The 18,641-nt window shown below is 44.7% G+C and overlaps 1 protein-coding gene across 1 annotated transcript in view; it reads left to right on the top strand.

The window, feature by feature from the left end:
• Positions 1 to 704, top strand: part of LOC149189407 (exocyst complex component EXO70B1-like) — a 46,029-nt gene extending 45,325 nt beyond the window's left edge. The window contains exon 4 of the mRNA XM_089410219.1: positions 119 to 704. Within this exon, the coding sequence (XP_089266345.1) occupies positions 119 to 704 (586 nt within the window). The remainder of the gene's footprint in view (positions 1 to 118) is intronic.
• Positions 705 to 18,641: the final 17,937 nt, after the last annotated feature.

Raw genomic sequence — 18,641 nt, 5'->3', positions numbered from 1 at the left:
CGATGAGGCTATTTGGGATTATGGCTGAATTCTTTTACAAGTACGTGACTCAACTCCATATGGTTTACAAATGAACCAATGGGTTCAGAATACCATATTACCCCTGGCTGTCCTTTAGCTACAAAATAGATCTAGGCTTCTCTAGACTAATTCTTTCAGTCAGTGCTTTGAGCTCCTTTGAGCTTCTGCCTTCTCTAACTCCCTCAAAATCGTTTTCCTCAACTGTTGAAGCTAACAGCACGATTGAATTCAAACCGGCCCTGACTCTCTGGCTCTCGGGATCTCTGTGGGTCTCTTGGCCTCTTTCGCTCCACCTCTCGCTTCTATGTGGGATTGTGGCTCTCTATCCCTCTTTGGGATTAAGGCTCTTTGGCTCTCAGCTCTTTGTCCCTCGAGTCTTTTTCGCTCAGGCTCTTTGTTCCTCGGGTTCTTTGGAGTCATTATCATTTTTGAGCTTCCCCCTCGCTGGCTCTACAACGATGGGATTTATCCCCCCGAGATGGCTCGAACTCCTCGAGTCCACCAAGAATAATGCTTCCAGCTTTCATGGATGGTTAGCAAAGCCTCTTTGGTTCCCCAAAACACCCTCCTCTGGCCGTGCCTCTGGCTATTCCTCTTTGGCCCTGTGGTTCTCAGGAAATCGGGCTCTCTGTCCCTCTGTCCATCTATTCACCTCCCTGTCTGCGTTTTCATCATTTGCCTAGGTGGGGAACAATAATGTTTGGAATAGAAACAGCTTGGGCAATTGGCACTTTAAATCCATTAAAAGCAGTCGTTCTGTGTTTTACAGAGAGAATGTTGCAATACACGGAAAAAATCCACAAGCACTGTTCTTCCCGGACTTTAAATATTCATAATCACACTTTATTTTCCTATCGGGTCCGCCCGTAGGTCGCTATCGCATGTTGCAAGGCTCTGTCCCTTTGTATTTCGCAATGCATTAAAACATGCGGAAATACATATAAAATGGCATTGGCGAATTTCAAATGTTATCCATTTCCATTTCGGAACCCTTTTGGGTCCGGTTTATATCGCATCGCATATCGCAATGGCCCTTTGGCTTCCCCTTTGGTATTGCCAACGTCGATCCACCGATGTCGGCGATCGCAGTCGGACTATGGCATATATATATATCTATATATATATATATATATATAACATGGCCGCTCCAGGGTGTTCACCGATGGCGATCTGCCGATTTCGGTGATCGCTCCATCGCATCGTCCCAGTCCATCACGCTATGCCTCCGATCAGACCTGTCGATCACTGCCGATGCGATATGTCGATCGGATCTGGACCGTTGATCGGCCGGATCCGACGGCCCCTGTTCACCCATCATTTAAGCCTCCGATAGCTTGATTTTCATGGTTTTCTTCAAGTTTTTAAAGACTGATAGTGTAATACGCCGATACGATATTTCCTCTTTGATCAATCAAACAAGGCCACGTGGACCAATCCTGGCTTGTCACATGTCAACTGTAGATTGGTCCATGAGCCTATACTAAAATCAAAATTTTCAATATAGTTCAAAATTTAATGAAATTACCTCCTTTTCTAAGGACATTGGGCAATTTTCATTTTGTAATAGCTCCTTCATCAGGGGTCTATTTTCGCCCATTCAAGTTGTGTTAGATTCCGAATGAGGAGATCTTTGTAATGAGACTATTTCCAGGAGTAGCCTGTGATTTTCATTTTCCTCTGGTTTACAAAGGATTTGTGCTATTTGGAACCTTTTTCCTCTCGCATGAAGTCTTTTAGTCTTAGAGGTTTATCCAAGATCCATTTTGGGATCACACCTTCCCACTAAAAGAACTTTTGGTCTCCAAAATACTGATATACTGATCTGAACAACAAATGAGAATGACTTGCCCTCTTCTTTCAGCCTCCCTACACTTGCCTTTGCGTAGTGCCTTTGAACCAAAGTTTCTGACCACATCCCTTCTTTGGATGGGCTGGTCTTCCTAAGAAGAAGTATCTTCCTCCTTACCTTCCTGCAGAACTTCTACTGAAATGGTCATAGAAGGTAGTTTGAGCTTCTTTGCCTTGATCATTGATCCAAGGTGGCTCAACAAATGTGAAGTATATCTAGTCCACAAAAACTTTCATTTGTACCTGTTTGACAAGCTGCCAACAACCACTATTAACAACAATGGGCATGCAGACAACAACTGGATGGACTAAACTCCTGCTTCAACAAAAGAAACAAATTTCACATCTTGTGAACACCTCCATGTCTTACATTTGCATAAAAATGACAGACTAGATAACAAGCCCACAAAACATGCCTTTAAAGCAAAAGACCCTTCAAGTCAAGCATGTAGAAAAAGACCATTAAGATTCTTTTCAAAGGATGAAACAATTTCATCACTATCTGCACCAAACCAACTTTACATGCATGTTTACAACAAAGCAATCGACCCTTCAAGTCAATCACACACATGTTCTGAAAACAAGGAAAACATCAACATCCTTGTGTTCATGTATCTCATGCTCATGCATGCATTTCATCCTTCAACTTTCGCTTAAGTACACTGTAATTTCGAAGCTGAAATGAACATAATGTTGCAACAAAAAATTGAGCCTCCTACTTGACTTTTTCCATTCACCATTTTGGTATAAACCTGCAACTTGCATCCCATCAACAAAGAAATGCAAACAAATGCATCAATAGACATGCAATCTTTAATTGGATAAGAACTCTAACCATTTCTTACCAATCCATTTCAAAGGTCCTTCCTTTGTTTACACATCAGCATCAATATCTGAATCATTCTGAGACACATCAGTCATGGAATCTTCCTTTCCATTTATGCCATCTTCTCTTTTCACCTTCTCCCTCTGCTTTAGTGGAAGAGTTGATGGATTCAGAGTCCAACACCTTTCAGCAAGATGCCCTTGCTGATGGCAGTAAGTGCAACACATATGCATCCTCTTGATAGCATGATTTGCCTTGTCCAATGGACCTTTGGTTGCTTGCTTCTTTTCCTTCAAAATTTTCTTGTACGTGGCCATTCTCTTCCAACATCTGCCTCTTTCACCTTTATTGCCTTCATGAGGAGGTGAAGCAAATGAAGAAGTGGCTTCCTTTGGAATTCCATCAATCTCTTCAAGGCTGTCAGAGTTTCCACAACTCTCTGGTTCAAGGGTGTGCTCCTGAAAACCTACACCCTACAAATGATGTTTCAATCCATTGCATTCCTCCTGAGCACAATCTTCACACTCTTGAGATAGAGGACTTGCAATGAAACTCCTTCTTGGAATGGTTTCAATGGCCTTAATGGCAGCTTTGGAACTTTCTCCATAAGACTGTCCATAGCCAAGACCCAAATACTTAGGTCTTTCCTCAACCATTATTGGTTCAATAATACCTTGTGCATGCTTTCCCAAGCCCTTTCCTTCATAGGCCATCTTGGACATTAGTTTGGAACCTATGCCTTTCGTATGTTTTTCAAAAGAACCAATATAAGCATTCTCAAAAGAATTTGAAGAAAAATTGGAATGGCTTACCTCTTCTTCAAGCTGGTACTTGACTAAGGCTTCTTGGGCAATAAAGAGCTGTGACTCCAACTCATGCATCCTTTTCAGGTTCATATTTGCAATATGAAGTTGCCTCTCCATTTCCTGTAATTTGTCAGCAAGCAACTGCTTCTATTCCTTCATGGAATCCAGCTACTTTCTAAGCATGTTACTCTTCCTTCCATCCTCATACGTTTCTCTCACCATATCCATCATGGTGGACAATTCTTGCTTCATGTCTCAATCAAAGAGTCTTGTGATGGAGAAGGAATTTGAGGATACACTTGTAGAAGTTGTCATTCTGCCAATGACTAAAAAAAGAACTTCAACAAAATAAATAAAGAGCTTATTCAACAACCTTTTGCAACAAACCTCTTGTGCTCCAAACATTGCCTTGAGGTCCTTGGGATAGAAGAATGCCTTCAACCCTTCTTCCTATTTGTCCTTCTTGGACTAAGCTATCAATAGCTTCCTCTTTACAAACTTAAACAATAGTCAATCTGCGAACAAACATACAATCAACCTCTTACTGTTCAAACACCTTTCAGGCAAGCAGTCTTTGTTTTGTCAATCAAGCATTCTGTTATAATCCTTCTTAAAGGTGTGGTTAATCAATCTTAAGCTCTGATACCACCTGATCTGAAAATGGGGCTCTTAGGCTTCTTGTCTAGCTTTCAAGAACCTCTCCCACTTCCAAAGCTTGAATATTCCCAAGTCTTTAATGATTAACCAATGCGGAATTAAGAAATGCTTGAAAGTATAGGTATATACTTGTATTTATTATTGGCTATTTATGTGCTTTAAAATCTGTTGTGTATGCTGATATTTAAATGTGCTTGAACGTATACATAAATGCATATAATAGTGAATAAGGCAGCAGTAACAATACACATAAAACAGAAAATTAATATGGAGTTCACCCTGATATCTTGGGCTATGTCTCCTTGAGCTCTAATCAACTTGATTAGGCTATTTGGGATTATGGCTGAATTATTTTACAAGTCCATGACTCAACTCCATATGGTTTACAAATGAACCAATGGGTTCAGAATACCATCTTACCCCTAGTTTTCCTTTAGCTACAAAACAGATCTAGGCTTCTCTGAACTAATTCTTTCAGTCAGTGCTCTGAGCTCCTTTGAGCTTCTGGCTTCTATGACTCCCTCAGAATCGTTTTCCTCAACTGTTGAAGCTAACAGCATGATCGAATTCATACCAGCCCTGACTCTCTGGCTCTCGTGCTCTCTGTGGGTCTCTTGGCCTCTTTCGCTCCACCTCCCACTTCTCTGTGGGATTGTGGCTCTATTTCCCTCTTTGGGTTAAGGCTCTTTGGCTCTCAGCTCTCTGTCCCTCAACTCTTTTACTCTCGGGCTATTTGTTCCTCGGGTTCCTTGGAATCATTATCGTTTTTGAGCTCCCCCCTTGCTGGCTCTACAATAATGGGATTTATCCCATCGAGATGGCTCGAACTCCTCGAGTCCACCAAGAATAACGTTTCCAGCTTTCGTGGATGGTTAGAAAAGCCTCTTTGGTTCCCCAAAACGCCATCCTCTGGCCGTGCCTCTGGTTATTCCTCTCTCGCCCTGTGGTTCTCAGGCAATCGGGCTCTCTATCCCTCTGTCCATCTGTTTGCCACCCTGTCTACATTTTCATCATTTGCCTAGGCGGGGAACAATGATGTTTGGAATAGAAACTGCTTGGGCAATTGGTGCTTTAAATCCATTAAAAGCAGCCATTCTATGTTTTACACAGAGAACGCTGCAATACATGGAAAAAATCCGCAAGCACTATTCTTCCCGGACTTTAAATATTCATAATCACACTTTATTTTCCTATCGGGTCTGTCCGTATGTCGCTATCGCATGTCGCAAGGCTCTGTCTCTTTGTATTTCACAATGCATTAAAACATGCAGAAATACATATAAAATGGCATTGACGGATTTCAAATGTTATCCATTTCCATTTCGGAACCCTTTTAGGTCCGGTTTATATCACATTGCATATCGCAATGGCCCTTCGGCTTCCCCTTTGGTATCGCCGACGCCAATCCGTCAATATCTGCGATCGTAGTTGGGCTATCGCATATATATATATAACATGGTCGCTCCAGGGTGTTCACCGATGGCGATTCGTCGATTTCGGCGATCGCTCCATCGCATCGCCCCGGTCCATCACGCTATGCCTCCGATCACCGCCAATGCGATATGCTGATTGGATTTTGACCGTTGATCGGCCAGATTTGATGGCCCCTATTCACCCATCGTTTAAGCCTCCGATAGCTTGATTTTCATGGCTTTCTTCAAGTTTTTAAAGCCCGATAGTGTAATATGCCGATGTGATATTTCCTCTTTGATCAATCAAACAAGGCCACGTGGCCCAATCCTAGCCTGCGACGTGTTAGCTGTGGATTGGCCCGTGAGCCTATACTAAAATCAAAATTTTCAATATAGTTCAAAATTTAATGAAATTGCCTCCTTTTCTAAGGACATTGGGCAATTTTCATTTTGCAATAACTCCTTCATCCGGGTATGGTTTTCACCGATTCAAGTTCTGTTGGATTTAGAATGAGGAGATCTCTGCAATGAGACTATTTCCAGGAGCTTCCTTCTCTAATTTTATCAACCCGGTGGTTCGTAACAAACTTGGAAGCGACGGTGTTGTATGCACAAGTATTAGCTCTTGTCGCAGCTGTCACTTGGTCAGCTGGCACAAGTCCGCTAGGGCTCAAGCCAACTTCTATGTGTTCTCAGAAGAAGCTTTTTAAGTGATGAACGAAAGCTATCTCAAAGGAAATTAACCTACTTTGCAAAGATGAACTGAAAGCCAACAAGACATGAAAACCCTAGCAAACCCTAATTCTACCAGCTTAGTCCTTATGATGCAATGGTGGGAATGCAACTACTGAAAGTGATGCCATTACTTCTATTAAGATGAGATGCATGTGTCTAAACTAATTTCATCTGAAGAGAACATGCTTTTGTATTTTTGCTCAAGTTGTTGGAATGATTATTACTGTGCTTCTTACTGGGTCTTGACTGTGCAGGGGTAGATAAAGGGGAAGAAGGCTTGGAAAAGGTTAGGAGGACTCTGAGAGGGTCTAAGGAATCCCTAACATCATTCCAGAGAAGTTCACAAAGTTCATATGCCTGGAAACCATGTTTGCAAGCTTCTACAGGATGTCTGCAGGGGTTCTACAGGAAGTTCAGGATTTCTACAGGAAGTTCAGCAATTCCTACAGGAAGTTTAGTAATTGGAGTTTTGGGTGATGGATGAGTGAATGAGCTGTATGGGTGGATAGGGAGGTAGGAGGGGAGCTTGTGATGGCTTATGGACAGAGAGATGAGATGGAGAGGGGGTGTGCAAAGCTGGTTGGTCTAGAGGAGGGTAGAGGCAATGGAAGGCCGAAAAGGTAGAACAACGTGGATAATAGAAGAGTTGGGAGGCAAATGATCTAACTGGGAGATGAGTAGATGGCCTAGGCATGGCTTAGAAGGATAAGGAAATGATGGAGTGGTGCTGCGCAGTGTAAATGAAACAAATCACCCCTGTCTTGTATATAACCGAAAGTTCATCGACCTATTCTAACTGTTTTATTAGAAACCAAAGAACAACAATGTCGTTTTCAAGGGAAATCGTGCATGGTGCTGAAACAAAGAGTTATTCCACAAGGTCTAAATGCATGGACACTTCTACAACTGAAAATATTATATCAAAGCTTGCATGAACATGTAAAACGGTGTTTTTGGTAGGTGGCACGGTCTGCACTTCCAGTCCCCAAACAGAGGTGAAAGTGAGTGTGCAATCAACCCTTTTTGGACTCTGATTAACTCCAATCTTCTTACTCGAATCTAAACTGCTGAAGCAAATTTGTTCATAAAACTAACCTACGTAACCACACCAAGAAAGGCAACTCAGCAAACTGTGTTTCCAAGTGCATGTAAAGGAAAAGAAATACAATGCTGAAAGAAAGAAAGGTAACAATACAAAGGAAGGAAGCCTTAGGCTCTCAGGTTGGGCCCAACCCTGAGAGCTTAAGCTCCTTTAAGAACTCAGAACTAATTCAAATCTGCCTGCTTTTTCATTAAAAGAGAATAGTCATAAGTCTGATAACATGCCAAAAATGGCTTACAAAGAGCAAAACAGAGCTATCAGCTCGTAATTCAGAATATGCAACAAAGTTTCAAAAGTTTCCATCGAAGGCTACAGCCTCAACATTTATACATTACGAGGGCCAAGCTGGCCTCCTAAATTAGTGGGGTTTGGCTGACCAAAGTAAAAGTAATCTGTTGTTCCCTCAAAATTCGTTTGGCTACCTTCTAGCTCGGTGGTGGTGGCTGCTGGAGCTCGGAGTTGTGGGTGGAGATCACGAGGAAGGCCATTCAATGCCGTGGACAACCTTCCTACAAAATCTCAATGCCACCTTGGCTGTCTCCTAGCCTTCATTTGCGTGGTTCTGCTCCATTAAATGTCAAAAAACCTGAAATAAACATGTGTTAGCCACCTAGGAATAGTGACTGCCCTTCATTCATACAAATAACATAAATATACTAAAAAATGATGCATAAGTCATGAAAAATGAAGGGTTGAGCAAGGGTAATTAGGCCAAATGAGCCCAAAATGTTACCAAATTTGGGGCTCATCATCACCCCCCAGCTAAAATGATTGCTCATCCTTGAGCAACTAATCCAGCTCCTCGTACTTCATTGCCTTTACTGCCACCCTCACATCCCAAGCCTCTGTAGTAGTGTCATCTTTGCTGATATGGAACCCAGCCTTTCTGTCCACCTCTTCCCACTGTTCATGCTCATCTTTCTCTGTGTTGCTTTCCATCAATCCTAACAGCAGTGGTGGGCTTAGCTTGAGGCCAATCCAGCTGGCCTGGAGGTTTTGCATGGATTTCTTATAGAGGGGGACCCATACTAGAGCTTCCCTCATTCGAGTTGGAGTATGATATTCTCTGATTTTCAGACTGTGGGCCAATGTATTCCATCGGCGGGTGCAAGCTTGGACAGAGTTGTCTCCTAATAGTCTCTCCATATCCTCGAAATGCGCTATGGCCTGGGCCTGCTGATCCATATATCTCAATGAAGCTTGAGGGTCGGTGGACAAATGTTGGTGTGCCGATATTAGTGCAACTGGATCCCCTCGTTCTGCTCTAATTAGCAATGGCTCATTCAGCTCTCGGTTCATGACCGCTTTGGCTTCTGCTGCTCTTTTATCCTCATGGTTCAACCATGAGGCAAATGCCATTAACTGCATATCCCCTAAGACCGTGTTGGGATCCCATGAAATTACATTAGGAAGGGCCAAATTATGCAGGTAGAACTCCGCTAATTTGGCCTTATCCTCTAATGAGCTGGTACTGCATAATTCAGTGAACTGCTGCGGGTCTTGGAGCTGAGAGATACCCCTTTGCGCCAAGGTATTGATTTGAAATTGCAGCCATTGGTCTTTCAGGTACAGGCCATAGGATTTGGCCGGCTGTCTGCATTGTATAGCATCCATGGCCCAACTGGCCATGCAGGCCAATTGTGCCTCTTTCTGCTGCAGCTGTTGTCTGAGAGCTTGCACCTCAATTTGTGCTTGCCGTTCTGTTTCCTGTAGATGCAAGGTTGGCTCCCCAAGACCGATTTGCAGTTCCTTTTTGCCTTGTTGTTCTGCTGTGATGTCCCCTGAGGATGTGCCTGTTCCTTTCCTCAGCTCTTGTAGCTGTAGTCTAAGTTTTTCATTTTCTTCCTTTAGGAACACCCGCTGGGAATTTGCTACGTGTTTAGACATAGCTAATTACTTTCTAGCCTCCTTGAGTTGTTCCTCCAAGGGGCCTATGTCTGCCACACCTTTTGATTTGGCTATTTTCATCCACATGTGGGTTCGTACTCGCTCTTCCTCCAATGCAAAGAACAGTGGCACAATGAATTTCTGGGGTATAATTTTGCCAGCTTCTAAGAAGTTATAATATGAGCTCAGACTTGGCTGAGGGCTAGGCTCCGGAATATGCTCTTTCTCTACCTCTTTTGGTGGCTCTACTTCGCCCTCCCTCGGTGGTGATGAGGGTGCTTCTCCTTCCATCCTCTCTGTCTCCTTAAGCCGGGCTAAGGTTTCCTGTAGAGAATCCTCAGCATCCTGTAGCCGGGCTTTTGAGGCCAACTGGCCCAACCTATCTTTCCAAGTAGTTTTCTTCGGGCTCCCCCTCTCATAGGTGACTGATATCTTTGAGGGGGACCTCTCCCTGGGCGAAGTAGGGGCATCCTCTATAGTGATTAGGCTACTGGATGGAGGTTGTGGCTTGCCCGTTTTTATTCTCACACTTCTCCTAGCTTTAAAATATAGAGGGGCCTCCCTCTTTCTCTTCTCCTTTGGCTTAGGAGGTGTACTGAGGGTGGCTAGCACGGCTGCTGCCTCCCTTGCAAGAATCTCAGCTTTCTTTTCCTTGGGTTTCCCTTTCTCAGGGCTTCCTGTAGAAGACCCTTTTTTAGTTGATTTCTGGCTTCCTGTAGAAGCCGGTTTTGGTGTTCCTGTAGAAACAGGTGGCACCGCTTTAGTTTGTTTTGCTGAATGGGTTTTACTTTTTGACTTGGTTGAGGCTGCTGTCGAGGTGCCTTTGCTAACGTGGACCTGCTCAGTTTTGTCCACCCTGCTTTGTAATCTTTTCTCTCTGGCCGTCAACATGGGTGTGTCATCCTTCCCTTTGGCACCCTTTTTCTCTTGTTTCTTCTTTTGCTCTTTCTTCTGCTCTGTGGTCGTGGGTCTCTGGCCTTTTTCTTTCTTCCCTGCGGGCACTGACTCCGTCTCCTCACTGCTGGATGAACCAATCTCTTCGGTCAACATCTTTATATCATCGTCCTTGGTCAAATTTCTGAAGGCTTCCCACGAGAGAGGGACTTTGTATGTGTGGAGTGCATCCTCCATGAGGAGTTTAATGAGTCCATGGTGGGCTACCTGGTCTGGTGCGCCTTCTTTCAACTTGGTGGCACATTCAATCATAGACTGCAGTAGAAAGTAGGGGATACTTAGTTTGTTCTCCACAGGTAGGTCCATCTGATGCCTTAATTCTGTGAGTAGCCGAAAGTGGTACCCATATACAATGCTAAACCGACCTTCGCAGCTGATGTACTTCATAATTTGGAGGTTGACTTCACTCCAAAGTGGCAATAAGCTGGTTCTGCGAACCCCGTTTTTATCTTCTGAGAATTTCCCCTCTGGTGGGAAGAATTCCTTCTTAGCCTTCTGGCCCAATTTCCTCTCTTCTTTATCCCATGGTAACCCCATTGGGAGCTCAGTAACTCGGCTGATGAATTGTGGGGTGAGTCTGAGACTCAAACCCCTGAAGTTGACGGTGGCCAATGTTTTTGATTTCGGCTTCAGAGCTTGCAAGAACTCCTCTGCCACCTCATCATCATATCCCTGCAATTTGTCACAGAACGACATCCATTGCGCTTGCGTGAACAACTCCACCACCTTAGGATTCTCTCTTAGCTTCTTTGAGTCGATTGGTTCCCTTCTGATGAACCCACCCGGCATGGTGAAAAACTGCTGCGTTAGCTGGAGGTGGCGGGTGCAGAAGAAAATTAGCCTTTTGGGACAGAGCGTAGAATTACGCCTCTGCCACGCATACAATTCACGAAGACTATCTCCAGATGAGTCTTAACAGGGCTTAATTACAATTCACATCCTGTAGGAAACCTTGCATACACTTCGACGACAATTCATGCAAACGGCAGACAACACTTGCAATTTTTTATGACCAGACTGTAGAACGTCGACTCTGCCACCCTCGAAACCAATTGCATGGAAGGCACAGGTTCAGGCTTACCTTTTTAATTCACCACCTTTCGACATGAAGAGCCCAAGTTTCCTCGTGGCAGTTAGCTTCCTGTAGCAAAGCTTTCCTGTAGAAGCAGCGCACGGATTCTGGAGGATACTGCAGTGGGTCTGCGCTGCTATCAGACGTTCAAACGGCCGAAGACTTGGAGTGTCGAGCTTCAGAGGAATGCGGATGCTCACTCGACTTCTAAACGGCTGATGATAAATGCGTGGGGTGGCGATCTAGCCGATAGATTTGAATCCGGCGGAATTCGTGGCGCGGGGGTGAGCTGTCCCTGCCGGACCGTTGGACGACGTCATCTACTCATTCCACTGTAAATTCCCTGACTGCTGCATCATTCTCCGCAGATCTGCCGCCGTCATTTCTGTTACAACGTGTTTCTCCCCAATTGGACGGTTCTCACGTGTCGACTTCCCGTTCTTTTTCCACGACCACCATTCTACACATCCGACTAGACCATCTGACTGGTCAACGTGGCCAGTCGAATGGCCATACGACTGCTCAACCCGTTCATTTCATACTTGAAAACATTTCAAAGTAATATTCATGTAATTTGATGAAAGAAAGGGCAAGGCACTTACCTGTGCGGCCGCGACATGATTTTCCAGGCTTCAGGACGACGATGACTAGATTTGCTTGCTGCTGCTTCTATTTGCACAGGTCCGGAGGTTCCTCTTCATAGGCTACTGATGATGAAGCGTATGACTCTGCTGCATGCGCCCGCTTTATTATTGCATGTTGCAAGCGATTGAATGGTGTACACTCTAGTTGGCTGAACTGCTACGGGATTCCTTTAGGATGTCCTGTAGCAGTTTGTCCTCCTCGGGTGCATGCTGAACGATGAAGACAGTGGCATCACGATCACGCTCGCAGGGCCCTTGGATAGCTGGGTTGAGTATTGCATGGCATCTCGACATTTTTTCATTTAAGAATTGCTTCCTCTTGATAATTCACTGATCTGTTTTGATTGTGCAGGTATCTTCATTGCATGTCAACAGGGGTGGTAGAAGGAGGTGACAGCAGTGTGTGAGGGGGAAAATAGTAGCTTGCATGCGTCCATACCGAACCTTGGTCGTTAGATCTCCCCACACAATTAGTTCTGGGCCATCCAAAACTTCTACAGGAAGTTTCCTGTAGAAATACAGAACTTCCTGTAGAAAGTCTGTAACTTCTTGTAGAAGACTGAGCTGTGATGAAATCGTGCCCATACCTTGGAGAAGATGAGTGTTCTCGGAGGAGGTGCTGGTGAGGTCTCCTGGCAGCATGATAAGGACCCTTGTCTTTAAGTTGAGGGACCTCTTCTTCCTTCATAAAATACCTGCAACCTGCATGCCTTGCCACATTGTGAACTTGTTGTCCCTGTTTTTTGTGTTTGTTTTTTTCTCTTTTCCTCTTTTTTTTTTTTTTTTTGAAAGACAGCAGGGGCGCCTCAATGAGGTTTTCACCCTTTCCATCTGCCTCAAGCGCCTCAGAAAGGTTTTCACTCAAGGGTCTTTTTCAAACCTTTTTTCCTTTTTTTTTTTTTTTTGAAAGACAGCAGGGGCGCCTCAATGAGGTTTTCACCCCTACCATCTGCCTTGGGAGCCTCAGAGAGGTTTTCACCCAAGGATCTTTATTTTTTTTTTTTTTCTCCTTTTTTTTTTCTTTTAAGATCTTCAGGGTATGCCCAAAACAGAGGCAGAACCCTTCTCTATGACCAGCACTGATTTCTCCACAGTTTTAATGAATTCTTGTCTTGAGAGAGGTTTCCTGTAGATTTTCAGTCGATGCCCATTGACAAGCATGGGGATGGTCTCCTAATCAATGGTCCGAATGAGAACAGATCCATTGTCATGACATTTCTCCACTGCATATGGTCCCAGCCATCTGGTTCTCAGCTTCCCCTTGAAATCTTTATGCGTGGAATCATACAACAGCGCCCAATCTCCTGGCTGAAATTGCTTGTCATTGAGGTGTTGGTCATGCCACACCTTCCTATGAAGTTGAACCACTTCTGTGTGAAGAAGGGCCTGCATTCGGTGCTTGTCCAATCCATTCAGCTGCAATAACCTCTCTTGTTGGGCATGGCTGAGATCTAGGTCCAGCTGAGCTGCCATCCTCAAAGTGTTGTATTCAAATTCGATAGACAGCAAAGCTCTCTTCCCATAGACCAGCTCATAAGGTGTGAAGCCGGTTGTGGTCTTCCAAGTGGTGTTGTAAGCCCATGTGGCCTCAACCAGGCGATCTGCCCAATCCTTCCTGCTGCTGCTCACCACCTTAGTCAAGATCCCTTCCAATGCTCTATTGGTGACTTCCACCTGCCCATTTGCTTGAGGGTGATAGGGGGTGGAAGTCCTATGCTTGATTTTGTGATGAGCTAGTAGGTGTTCAATTAAGTTGGATGTGAACTGGCTTCCTTGATTGGTGACTAGCTCTCTTGGGTAGCCAAATTTGTAGAAGATGTTTTCTCTTAAGAACTCAGCCACCTTTTCTTCTGTTGCTGCTTTGATTGCCTTGGTTTCTGCCCACTTTGTCAGGTAGTCGGTGCACACAATGATGTAAGATCTTTGCCTCGAAGGAGGGTTGATGGGACCCATGAAATCCATACCCCACTTCTCAAATGGCTCAAGAGTCACTTGAGGTTGGAGAGGCATTTCATCCCTTTGAGTTGGTTTCCCCATCCTTTGGCATCGGTCACATTGGCTGATATACCTTCTGACATCTTGATGAAGTGTGGGCCAATAATAGCCTGCCTGCAGGATTTTGAAGGCAGTCCTCTTTGCTGCAAAATGTCCTCCACAAGGTCCATCATGATAAGTGAGGAGGATATCAAAGACTTCCTCCTCCCTTACACAACGCCTTAAGATCTGATCAGGGCCAAGCTTGAACAGGTTGCCCCCGATCCAAGTGAACGAGGCACTTTTTCTGACGATTCTTCTCTTCTCTCTTGAGGACAAGTGCGGAGGGAACTGTGCGGAAACAAGGTAGTTTGCTATATCAGCAAACCATGGAGAGAGTACTGAAATAGCAAACAGATGTTCATCGGGCATCTGGTCATCCACTGTTCCATCCTCATCTGCAGACAAGTCCAATCTAGATAGAAAGTCAGCAACAACATTTTCTTTACCTAGTTTGTCAACGATGGTCAAATCAAACTGCTGCAACAAAAGTAACCATCTAATAATCCGAGCATTCACATCTGGTTTATTCATTAAATATCTAATTGCAGCATGATCAGTATGTACAAATGTTTGATAGCTAGTGATATAATGTCGGAACTTGTTCAGTGCATGGACCATGACCAGGAATTCTTTCTCAGTTACAATGTAATTCAGTTCAGCTTTGGATAAGTTTTTGCTAACAAAGTAAATGGCGTATGGAAGTTTTTGTTCAACTTGTCCTAAGGCTGCCCCTATGGCTTTGTTCGAGGCATCAGTGTGGATGTGGAAAGGTAGGGCCCAGTTTGGACCTCTCAAGATTGGGGCAGACACCAACTTGTCCTTTAATTCATTTAGAGCCCTCTGACAATCGTCAGTCCATTTAAACTCCACATCCTTTGCCAAGAGGCCAAACAATGGCGAGGCTAGCTTGCTGAAGTCTTTAATGAATCTCCTGTAATACCCTGCTAATCCTAAGAAACTCCGAACATCCCTTACCTTTTGAGGAGGTGGAACCTTCTTGATGAGAGCAATTTTGTTAGGATCCACCTGGAACCCTTGGCAAGAAATGGTATGGCCTAGAACGGTCCCTTCAGTCATCAAGAATTCACATTTTTCAGGACTAAGGGACAGGTTCATCTCAATGCATTTGGTTAGGACTTTTCCCAAATTGGACAATGCTTCCTGGAAGTTGGACCCATAAGGAGTGAAGTCATCCATATAGATTTCCACCGCATCATGGACCAGCTCCGAGAAGATGCTCAAGACGGCTCTCTGGAAGGTAGCAGGAGCATTGCATAGACCAAAGGGAAGAACTGGGTAGGCAAAGGTACCCCAAGGACAAGTGAAGGTGGTCTTATCTTGGTCTTCCGGGCTGATTTGGATTTGGTTGTACCCGCTAAACCCATCTAGGAAAGAGAAGAATGTCTTTCCTGCCAGTCCATCCAACACTTGATCTATGAAAGGTAGAGGAAAATGGTCTTTCTTGGTAGCTTTGTTCAGTTCTCGGTAGTCCACACAGATTCTCCACTTCCCATTTTTCTTGGGAACCAACACCAGAGGGGACACCCATTCGCTATCCGAGATGGGGTAGATGAATCCGGCATCCAACAGTTTTTGCAATTCTTCCTTGACGATGTCCTTAAGGGCTGGATTCATTCTCCTCTAGGGTTTCCTAACCGGTTTACAATCCTCTTTGATGTAGATGTGATGGGTACAGACCGAAGGATGGACTCATTTCATCACCTTATAGCTCCAACCAAAAGCATCTAGATGACTTGCCAACAGGCAACACAGCTCCTTTTCCTGGGAAGGAGATAGGGAGGAGCTGATCTTTAACACTTTCGCAGGGCCGAACTCCACATTTTTGACTCGGGGAGTGACAGGGTTGGTTGCACAAAGATCCACTAAGGCGCTGGCTTGGGCATCCTCCACCAATTTCTTTAAGGATAGTGCACTGGGAGGTGGGTTCTGGATCAAGGTATCAATTAAATCATCCTCGGTTGGGGGGTCTCTTCTAGTGGTGTCTAGGGTGCACAAAGGTGCTGAGTACACCTCATCCTCTTCTCCTTCCTCCAACCAAAGTGGTAAGTCATGCTCTAATGAGGGTTGGGCAGGAGGGTATAGGACTAGCTGCTTGGACATAGAACCATTTTTGATGGTCATGTTTCCTGCACGACAGCTTATGTAAGCATCTGCAGTGGCTAACCAAGGCCTTCCCAAATTAAGAGGGTATCCAGTAAGCTTTGCCTTTGGTTGCAGAACCAAGAAATCTGCAGGGTATTCCCAAGAGTCAACAGAGACCAAGACATCCTCCACAATCCCTTCGGGAGTCACGGTGGAGCGATCTGCTAGTTGTAGGACTGTCGAGGTCTTCCTCAAGGAACCCTGAAGGTTGAGTTTGAGCATGGTATCCCTGGTAATCACATTAATGGCAGCCCCCAGATCAATCAAGGTGTGAGGTATGATGGTGCCATTGATGTGGACATCTACTACAGGACTCCCAGGATCTAGATACTTTGGGCAGATGACTTGTCCTAACATAAGGTCAAACAGCTATCCTAAGACATTGATGGTTGAAGCATCTCTCTTTCGCCTGCCTGGGTTGTCTGAAACACTTTTCCTTAACTAGTTTGTTGTATATCGGTACATCTTTGATGGCTTGGAGAAGTGGAATTTTCACACACAACTGTTTGAGCTCTCCCAGATGCTCATCCTCCTCTGGGTTGGGTTGTGTGGTGGCTGTTAGTCTCTCAGGAAAGGGTGGAATAGCCTTTGGTTCACTTTCCTGTTTATCTTCCTCGTCCTCTGGGGGAGGAGGTTGGCGATCCGGAAGAGTCTTTCCAGATCGCAGATTGATCTCCTGGATCTCCACAGCATAGGTAGGGCATGATGTTTCCCCAGTATATACCTGCTGGGCCTGTCTGTTGTTGGGGTTCGGGTTCAGTTGAGTAGGCATTTGAGGTTGCCTTGGAGGAGCAGGAGGTAATGGTTGTGGTTGAGCTGGTGGTGGAGGAAAAATGGCAGGAGGAGTATTGTACTGGGGCCTCCACCCCGATTGAGGTGCATTCCACTGAGGTTGTGGCTGGGCATGTGAGTGATACGAATGAGTAGTGGGTTGAGTATGATACTGAGGTGGGTAAGACCATGGAGGAGGCATAGACCAGGAAGGATGAGCAGGGGGACCCCAGGAAGGCATAGGAGTAGATTGGTTGGGGTTGTAATAAGCTTGGGGTGCCCATTGCATCCCCTGCTGGTAAGGTCTAGGTCCTTGTGGCCTCCTTTGGTTGAGGAAATAGAGAGGTTCGGTGGGGGCTTTTGTCCCTTGATACATGGCTTTAAGCCCAGGTAAGGTTGGACATTGGTTTGTGGGGTGGTCCTCCTCACAAACAAAACATACTTCAACCGAATGTAATGGGCATTCGTTCTTAGGGTGTTTCCTTGTGCACCTAGGGCAGAAGATAGCCAAGGCCCTCTCAGCTTCTTCTTTCTTTTGCTGGATCCTGAATGTGTCAAGTTGCATGGCAATGGTATGTCTCACCTCACTCTTGAGATCTTCTAATTGATTTGCAAACTCATGTTTGGAGAAAGGAATACCAGCTGAGAGGAGGTTTCCTCTACCTCTTTTCCGGGCTGCCCTAGAGTGGTTTCTAAAAACGGTCTTTATATCCTCATAAGGCAGTTGGTAAATATCTCCTCCAGCTAACATGTGAAGGGTATCTAAGAGGTCTTCAGGGACTCCTCGGAGCAGAACCAACTTGATGATTCAGGGTCAAGTGTGCACCTGGCCCGTTTATAACTGAGTTGGAACCTTTCCTCGTAATCCTCTAAGGACTCATCATTTCCCATGGTCATCCGAAAGATTTCTCCCTTGGTTTCCTTGGACCTACAGTAGTCCCGGTATTTAGTGTTGAAAGCTTGCTGCATCTGAGCCCAAGTTGTGATATTGTTCCCAGGTAAGCCCATGAACCAGTGTAATGCTGCATCCTTAAGGGTTGAAGGGAAGAGTTTCAGCTTCTGCTCATCTTCAGTATAGTCATAGGTTCGACACAGGACAACAAACTCAAATAGGAAGGTATGAGGATCTTCAGTAGTCAGCCCATGGAAGTGAGGTAAAGCGGAGGGGCTAATATTCTTCATTTTCATGTCTCCATTGGTCTCTCGGATGAGGAAGGCACCTTCTATTCTCTCATCTTCTTCCCTATGGTCAGCCATAGCTTCAAGTGGAATGGTCTCTAACTCTTCTTCTGCTATAGGATCTTCGTATATCTCAGGAGGTTCGCCTATAGGTTCTCCTGGATCACTGTCACCAAAGAAGAGAGAAGGGTGACTTAGTGATGTGGTGGGGGTGTTGGGTAAGAATTTGCCTGTTTTATCACGGTTCCTACGAGGCATGAAATGGAAAGACTTTTTTGATTGCTTTTGTTTTTTCTGGTACCTGCGAAACTGAAACAGATTGATCTACAACTAAATATTTTGCTGAAAGGAAAATGTAGAATTGAAATGAAAGCAGGAAAGAACTAATCTACTTTTCTCAAATGAAATTGCAGGAATTGAAATGATAGTCTATGCTTGCAGAATTGAAATGCTAATCTACATTTGCAAAAATGAAATTGTGGAATTGAAATGTTAATCTATGAAAGCAGGAAATGTCTATGCTACTT

This window comes from Pinus tabuliformis, chromosome 3_1, assembly GCF_031772625.1.
Source record: "Pinus tabuliformis cultivar Carrire ecotype Pingquan chromosome 3_1, CPIR1, whole genome shotgun sequence".
Classification (NCBI taxonomy): domain Eukaryota; kingdom Viridiplantae; phylum Streptophyta; class Pinopsida; order Pinales; family Pinaceae; genus Pinus; species Pinus tabuliformis.
The sequence above is the reverse complement of the archived record's forward strand: the minus strand, read 5'-3'. Positions and strand labels throughout refer to the sequence as shown.